This window comes from Chrysochloris asiatica, unplaced genomic scaffold (genome assembly GCF_000296735.1).
Source record: "Chrysochloris asiatica unplaced genomic scaffold, ChrAsi1.0 scaffold00304, whole genome shotgun sequence".
Classification (NCBI taxonomy): Eukaryota; Metazoa; Chordata; class Mammalia; order Afrosoricida; family Chrysochloridae; genus Chrysochloris; species Chrysochloris asiatica.
Genome location: NW_006408822.1, coordinates 823,872 through 832,193, shown reverse-complemented (window position 1 = coordinate 832,193; position 8,322 = coordinate 823,872). Strand labels below are relative to the sequence as shown.

General features: G+C 49.9%; 1 protein-coding gene across 1 annotated transcript in view; it reads right to left on the bottom strand.

Moving 5' to 3' along the window:
* Positions 1–406: 406 nt before the first annotated feature.
* SLC4A11 (solute carrier family 4, sodium borate transporter, member 11) overlaps positions 407–8,322 on the bottom strand; it is a 26,979-nt gene continuing 19,063 nt past the window's right edge. Inside the window, exons 2-14 of the mRNA XM_006874855.1 lie at positions 3,760–3,944; positions 3,555–3,676; positions 3,319–3,441; positions 3,126–3,239; positions 2,910–3,042; positions 2,606–2,679; positions 1,866–2,103; positions 1,674–1,780; positions 1,426–1,594; positions 1,143–1,316; positions 857–1,052; positions 608–777; positions 407–470 (exon numbers count right to left, since the gene is read on the bottom strand). Of these exons, the coding sequence (XP_006874917.1) occupies positions 407–470; positions 608–777; positions 857–1,052; positions 1,143–1,316; positions 1,426–1,594; positions 1,674–1,780; positions 1,866–2,103; positions 2,606–2,679; positions 2,910–3,042; positions 3,126–3,239; positions 3,319–3,441; positions 3,555–3,676; positions 3,760–3,944 (1,869 nt within the window). The remainder of the gene's footprint in view (positions 471–607; positions 778–856; positions 1,053–1,142; positions 1,317–1,425; positions 1,595–1,673; positions 1,781–1,865; positions 2,104–2,605; positions 2,680–2,909; positions 3,043–3,125; positions 3,240–3,318; positions 3,442–3,554; positions 3,677–3,759; positions 3,945–8,322) is intronic.

Below are 8,322 nucleotides of genomic sequence, written 5' to 3'. Positions count from 1 at the left end.
CAGCCTTTAGTGGCTGAGGTTGGGCAACAGGGATGGAGGTAGCACAGAGAAACCTAGAAACATGAGCTTTATTCTCTAAGGTGCATACAATGAGTTCCTTACACAATCAAGGAAGTGCTTTCTTTTTCAGGCATAGACTCTTTTATCAAAAGAAAATCTGTCCTGCTTAATTCCTACCCTGGGCGAAAGTTGCCCCGAGCAGTGTTCCCAACCCAAACCAACAGGCTACTGGAGAGAAAGGTGGGCACATACCAATGACCCTCACCACCCCTAGACCTGTCCGGCAGCTGTGAGAAGGTGCATAACAGAACAATAATATCTCAAGAGACACCCACACCACGCCGTGCTGCCACAGCCAGTTGGAGAGGGTGAGGAGGGGTGTGACCAGGGCCTGCCTGTCTTGGCCTCAGTGCTCAGCGTCCATGGCGTCCAGGTACTTGGCTTCAATGATTCGAGGCAGCAGGTTATAGCTGGATGGGGAGAGGGGCAGGAGGATTAGCATTGGGACAGAAAAGGAGAAGGCAGTGAGCAGCCCCCACCAGCTCCCCCACAGGCCAGGCTGAGAGCCTCCTGCCCACTCTCCCACCCATACAGTTGCTGCCTGTACCGGATGGGGATCATGAGAATCATGATGAGGGGGAAGATCATCTTCATGTAGGGCAGAGGGCTCATGCCAAAGACACAGAGCAGCAGCAGCTGCAGGACCTGCAGGCCTGTGAAGTAGTGGATTTTCCTCTGGGGCACTCTCCGGATGTAGTGCGTGGGTGGGTATGCAGTCTGCAGCGGGGACAGACACAGGTGTGTCACAGGTAGGTAGGGGCCCACATGCACCCCTCCCTCTGGACCAGGCATGTACCTGCTCCTTGAGCAGCAGGGCCACTCGCTCAAAGAGCTGGTTGCAGTCAATGGAGGTGAGAGCGATGTAGAGAAAGAGGCCATAGAGCACAGGCTTGGGGATCCACTGCAGTGGGAAGGGCAGCAGGAGCAGCGAGAGGCCCACCAGGATGCTGGCGCCCAGCGAAGTCAGCCGTGTCTCCTTCACACTCACGATCCTGTGTGCAGTTCCAGGCGGCAGGGGTCACATCTGGGCCCTGCTCCTAAGCCATGTCCCTGGGGCTCCCCACCCCAGCTCTCATACTCACGTCTCATAAATGTGCCCATGCTCCACACGCTCCTCCACAAACGCCAGGGCCCGCACGTGCAGGGGAGAGTGGGGGTAGGCAGCATGGATCCAGGGCAGTCCAAACAGAGAGAGTCCGGTATTGATGAGGGCGATGAGCAGGAGGTCCCAGTGGTAAGCAGTGCCCTTAACAAGCCTGCAGCAGATAGTGGCCCGAGTGGGCCCAGCCCTGTTAGCCCCCGGCAAAGCTGGGGTTCCCTGCCACCCACCACTCCCTCCTATCTCAGCTCCTGGGAGAGGGGTACCTGTTCTCTGGTGCATTAGCCAAGGCGGCCACCAGGTTCTGCTCGATGAAGAAGAGCATGGAAAGCAGGAAGCCGAGGCCCATGGCACTGCCGACGGCCCCCAGGGACAGAAGATCCATCTGGGCCAGCTCAAACAGATTCTCGCTGGGGTTGTAGCGGAACTTGCTCACTGCAGTAGAGCGCAGGCTCTTACTCAGTTTTGAGCCCCCCTAGATTCCCTCCCACCCGCCCACCTCTCCCTAACTCACTCGGGATGTCTTGGAAATAGTAGGAGCTGATGACAGAGAAGGCCAGGACTGAGATGGGCAGGGCCAGGTCAGACAGGACCTCCCGCACATAGGGGTGAAGGTAGGGGCTGGAGACAAAGGGAGGTATCTGTCACCCGCTGTCTGGGGGCTGTAGGTTCCCCACCCCCAGCTTATCCCTAGGTGTGCCCTCACCGCCTCTTGAACTGGTAGAGGGTATAGCCCAGCCAGAGGGTGCCCAGCATGATGAGGAGGCTGAGCACAGCGGTGTCTCGGCCCGCGTCCATGTGGCTGTCAATCTGAAGCTGTGGGTGTAGCGTGGTCAGCACGTTAGTGTTGAGATCAGTGTGGATGCTAGTGTTGAGGCTCAGCAGGCTCACCAGGGATGCAGTCTTGTCATGGGAATGGTGGCCATGGTAGTACTTCCTGAAGACTGTGGATACAGGCAGACCCACAGGCCTCAGCCATCTGGGCTTTGGAAGGTTGAGGCCTAGCTTCCCTGTGGGGTTGGAGGGGGCCCTGAGGGGAAGTGGGTGAGATCCTGAAGGAGAGGGAAAAGACCTAGCGGTGGGGAGGTTAACAGGTAAGGGAGGGGGAGGAAGCTGGAGCCCCCTGTCAGCCAGAACCCTACCCACCTGCTCATTCACCCACCCCCCCCACAGCCCTGCCACTGTCCTTCGGTTCCATCTGTCACCCCATCACATCTGACCCCATGCCTCTCTCCCATTTCTGGTCCTGTCATGAGCTGCCCGGTCACCATTGGAACACATGGCCATTTCTGCCAGCTTTCTTTGACTATAGACACCACTTTAGCATTATAATGCCCTTCCTGGATGCCCTGGCCATGGCCCAACAGACCCCATCTCAGCTTAGGCCCCACAGCCTGTGGGGATGGGTGGGCCGGGGTGGCATACTGCTGCCTGCTATATACTCACTTTTGACCATGCCCTTGACAGCATCTAGCACAAATGTGATAGAGATGAACAAGGCAATGATCTCCTCGGTTGACCTGCAAGGTGATATACCTCGTAAGATGGTGGTGAGGTCTTGTTCCCTGAATCCCTGCATGGTATCTAGGGTTCCTTGAATCCCTGCCACACACCCCAGGGCCCCAGGCCCACCCCTCAAGGTAGTGACAGAGGGGGCATCCCATCTAGGGCTGTGGGGCCTCAGAAGCTGGTCAGGAGGCTGACCCATCTCCTGCTTGAGAGCCTCAGCACCTCAGAGAAGGCCCATCACCTCTTGAAGACTTTCATGACCAGACTGAGGTTGAAGAAGGCATAAAGTCCAAGGAAGAAGCTGTTCCACAGTCCCGTCCATGCATAGAAGGCTTTGAAATTCAGCTGGTAGTCATCACAGATGCCTTGGATCACTGCAGGCAGCAGACAGAGGTGGGGGTCAGGGGGCAGGGGCAGGGACCCTGACCTCCACCTCCCCACTCCGTCCCCACTGCACCGTGGATGTAGAGGGCCAGGGGTGCAGTGGTCAGCAGTACCACCAGCGGCTGTCCAGAGAAGAGCGCATAGAAGAGGCTTCCGATGCTCTGCCCAGCTATGGTCTTCTGCACATCTGTGGGAGTGGGAAGGTCAGGTAGACACCACAGCTTTGGGCCCAGTCCAGCACCTACCCATCAGCCCTCACCCCTCACCAATGACTCCTTTCGTATTCTCATCATTGAGGGACCCAAAGGCAATCGTGGGCAGGAGGCAGGTGAAGTAGAGGAAGATGGTGGTGGTGATGTATTTGCCCACTGCCTTGTCCCCGATTAGGCCTAAGGAAGGAAGGTGGGACAGGGGGCTCGTTGCAGACGCAGGACAGGCAGCCCTGTTGTCCTGGGGGCTGAAAGGTGGTCTTGAGTGGAACACAGGTCATGGGCCCACATACCATCTGTAAAGTCCAGTGGGTACACGGGGAACCTTCGAACGATGTCATCCCAGATGCCTTTCCCTACAGAGAAGAAGTCCTTGCGCTGTGGGGGTTGGGGAGGGGGAAGAAAGACAGAATGACTGTTAGGCCTACTGGGCCCATGCTTGTCCCACCCACGCATATCTGATGCCGCACCTGCAGGGGCTTGTGGCTGATGGAGTACACACTGTACTTCTTGGAGGACTTGTGCCGATGCTGGCTGGCCATGGTGAGCAGGTACCTTTGATGCACCAGGGCCTCCTTGAACTCCTCCACCGTGCGGGTCTCTAAGAGCTTCTTGCGGAAAGTAATGTCCGAGAACATGGTGGCAAACGTGCGACCCACCTCTGTTGCTGTCTTGGTGCTTTTCTGGGGGAGGGGGCAGGAGAGTCAGGCCCTGGGTCCCTGTGGAGTAAGGACACCTTGTCCTCCCTGTGTGCTGGAATCCCTAAGCATGTGGCAGGCTCATCCCCTGCCAGAATGTCTGCTGTGTCAGCAGACTACAACTACCACTGATCAAATCTTTTCCTTTATATAAACTCAGATATTAGTCTTGTCCTGAGCAACAAGAAAACAAGCAATCCTGGATAATAAAACCACAATGATAGCGAAAATTCCCTCATGTTTCATTATTGGTTCTGCACTCTCTGCTCAATAATTTCAAGAGGGGTGCAGGCCCATCAAGGTTCCTGGGTGGCACAAGTGAGTTGTGCTCAACTGCTAATCTAAAGGATGGCTTGAGCCCATTCACTGGTACCACGGAAGAAAGGACTGGCAATTTACTTTCCTCAGGATTATAGCCAAGGTAACCCTACAGAGCAGTTCTATAAGACATGGGGTCACCATGAGTCCGAATCTACTCAGAAACAATGGATCTGTGTTTGGTTTTCAGGTCCATTGGGCCTTCTCCCTTCTGTTGGGAGGACATTCCTTCCCTGAACTCAGCATTATGCTTCCACACGCCACCTGTCTTGCCTTGCCAGCCTAGGGTCCCCTGGGAGCAGTGTCTGTCCTTTTGTGTTGCCTAAAGCTATAGTCCTGGGTTCAGCCCACTCTGTTCCAGTCACCCAACAGGCTCAATTCCCAAGAAGTCATGTGTCAGGGGTTGGCTTCCAGATCCTGCTCCTTTCCCAGTTCCAGCCCCCCGGCCAGCTGTCACTCCTAACCCACAAGCTGCCACTACCACAGAGTATATCTCCCCCACTAGTGACATGCCTCTGGAGAGGCTCAGAGCTTGTTTATAAAACCCTTGGGAGGAGGCAGAAGAATTCCAAATACAGTAATCATGTAGATCCTCTGCTTTCATGGAAAAAGAGAAACTCCTACTCCTTGGATGTGGGCTACACACACCAACTTCCTTCCAAATGGTAGAGTATGCAAATGGAGAAGAAAAAGTAACTTTCCAATCAGAAAACCTGATAAACATGACCTCAGCCAAGTGACTGAGGACATCAGTGAAGTTATGTCATGTTGATAGTATAAGTCCTTGATATGATGCAATTAAGGTGATACTTTACACCTCTGCCTTCCCTCCCCCAAACCCATAATCTCTTTTTATCATAAGAAAAACATCAGACTACTGAGTGGGGTATCTGTCATAGATTGAATTGTGCTCCCTCTCCACCCAAATATATGTCAACTTTGCTGGGTCATGATTCTTAGTGGTGGGGCAGATATATGATTCCCCCTGCCCCCCAGGATGTGATTTGATGTAATGAACCAATAAGAGGATTAAGGATAGGCTGCAGTATCCTAAACCCATCATAACCCAGATTCAACATCAGGTGACTTCCTAGGCGAGTGGTCTGCAACAGTTATTTTACAAGAGCTAAATGGGGACAGAAGAGCAGAGAGAAACGGACCTACGACCACCAAGAATAAAGACCCAAGAGTGGAGTGTCATCTTTCGTCTTGGGGTCCCTGTACTGTGAAGCATCTCGATCCAGAGGAAGATTGATGCCAAGACACATAGAGATCTCCAAGAACTGCTGGGCATAAGGATGCTGGAGGGCCTACAGAGCTGACAACAAGGCTGCCCCTAGAGCCGGCGCTCTGAATGTGGATTTTTAGCCTCTCAAACTGTGAGAGAACACATTTCTGTTGTCAAAGACCCTACTGTGGTATTCCTATGGTAGTCACGTTAGATAACTAAGGTAGTACCCCACAGCGTACTTGACCAGCACTCCTCAAAACTGTCAAGGTCATCAAAACCACGGACAGTGTGGGAAAGGGAGCCTAGAAAGACATGACAACTCAATGCAATACAATGTCCTGGAGGGACCTCAAGTGACAACTATGGAATTCTGAATAAACTATAAGCTGTTCAAAGTAATAATGCATAAATATTAGTTCATTAATTATACAAAGGGGAAAAAGAAATAATAATAATAATTTTTTTTTAAAGTCTATAAGGTGGCTCCCAAGAATTTGTGGAAAATAGAATAATAAAGATCATGGAATTTTTTAATAAACTTATTGAAGCCCCCTCATAACAAGTTTATTATAGCAACACAAAACGCTAATAACAGAAAACTGGGTGCAGGGTATATGGAAATTCTGTACTTTTTGTCTCAAATTTTCTGTAAATCTAAAATTGCTCTTAAAACAAAGTCTATTAAAAATAAATAAAAATACAAGCTACAGACTGGGGGGGGGCAGTATCTTTTTGCAAGCCACATATCTGACAAAGAACTTGTATCTAGAATAATACAGAACTCTCAAAACAAAATCAAAAGACAATTCAATTAGAAATCAGACAAGTGAAGAGACCTTTTACACCACAGAATACACAAATAGCAAATGTTGTTAAGTGTCCTCGAGTCAGTTCTGACTTCTAGCGACCTTGTACAGGGTTTCTGAGGAGCAGCTGGCAGGTTTGAACCACCGACTGTGTGGTCTGAAGTTCAGAACTGATACTTTAATTCAAATCAAACCCACTGCTATTGAGTTGAGTCTGACTCAAAATGACCCTGTATAGGGCTTCCAAGACTGTAAATCACTATGGGAGCAAACAGCCTCAGCTTTTCTCCAGCAGAGCAGCTGATGGATTTGAACTGCTGATCTTGCGGTTAATAGTCCAACGCCTAACCAACAGTGGCACCACACCTGCATTCATCAGCTGTTGTTGTTGTTATTGTTGAGAGTCACTGACTCGGTTCTGACTCATGATGACTCAGTGTAAGGTTTCTGAGGAGCGGCTGGTAGGTTTGAACCACCAACTTCTGGTTAACAGTGCCACACCAGGTCTCCATCAGTCATTTGTTGTTGTTGCTAAGTGTTTTCGAGTTATTTCCAATTCACAGCGACCCTGTATAGGGTTTCCAAGGAGCAGCTGGTGAGTTTGAACCTCTGACAATGCAGTTCAAACGACCTTGTGGTCGAGTGCTTATCCTACAGTGCCACACCAGGACTCTTAAGGCCACATGAGAAATCACTATATACCTGTCAAAATGGTTAAAAAATAAAATAGAGATAACCCCAAATGGCAGTGAGGATGTGGAAAAACTACTGTCCTATATGGTGCTGGTAGGGCTGTAGAATGGCACACACTGGAAAGCATATTGACAGTTACTTAAAAATTTAAACATATGGGAGAACAAACAAGATGGCGGATCGAGTGTAAGTGTAGTAAAGAGCTCTGCCAACAACGACACAGAATACCTGAACAAGCAGGCTCAGGGGATGGTCCCAGAACTCTGAACCACATATAAAGGAATATTTAGAAGGTTGGAAGGCTTACAGCTAGGGGAATTTGTGGCAGAAGCAAGAAATCCATTGCTTTCTAGTCCGGGACGCTCAGCTGCTCCAGGAGCCGCCATCTTGGGTGAGACCAAGCGGGGAAAGAATCGGAGCAGCCACAGACGCCTGGCTGAACCGCTGAGATAAAGGTGTGGACATTATTTTCTTTTGGTAGCTGTTCATTGGTCCCTTGCTGTCTGCGCACCTCCATTCAGGTGACTATAGGGGTGCCTGAGAGAGTGGGCACCCCAGTCCCACCCTCGGAGGGTTCTACTACGCATGCACACAGATTTCTTTGAAATTTAAAGAGACAGTTTCCAGTTAAAAACAAACGGCCACAGCCAGCCCTGAACTGTTTACAACTAGAAAAAAAGGCCTTAAAGGGGATTGTGGAATGGGACAAGCAGACAAAAGAGGAAACAGGCCAGAAATTAAATCCTAAATTACATCAAAATGACCAACAGTGGTATCTTGAAATATCTCAAGAAGAAGAGTGAAAAGGGAAGCCCATTTCCTGATCACATATACCTGGAGGCATTCAGAAAGCATATAAAATACCAAAATACATACCCATCTAAGTATTAAGTCCACAGATAACCCCTGAAGATGCCAAAAAAACAGAAGCAGATAACCATATCTGCACATGTCCAGAAACGAGATAAAGTGACTCACGCAAATGAGCTGGAAGTAGACCTACACTCCATATAGGACGATGTGCAGGCTTTGGAAATGCCTGAGAAGGAATTCAGAGAAATGATTATAAAATGTATCAAAACAATATACAATGGAGTTGAGAAAAATATGGAAGAAGTCAAGAAAGTGTTACAGGAACAATCAAATAAGATAGAGACAGCATTGAAAATATTTCAAAACCTAGAGAAAGAGGTCTAAACAATTAATAATAGAATATCAGAAATGGACAATACATTGAAAGGGCAAAGGAGTAGAATTGAAGAGATAGAAGCCAGAACAAGTGAGTTAGAAGATAAATCTCTCAACACTACTAAGA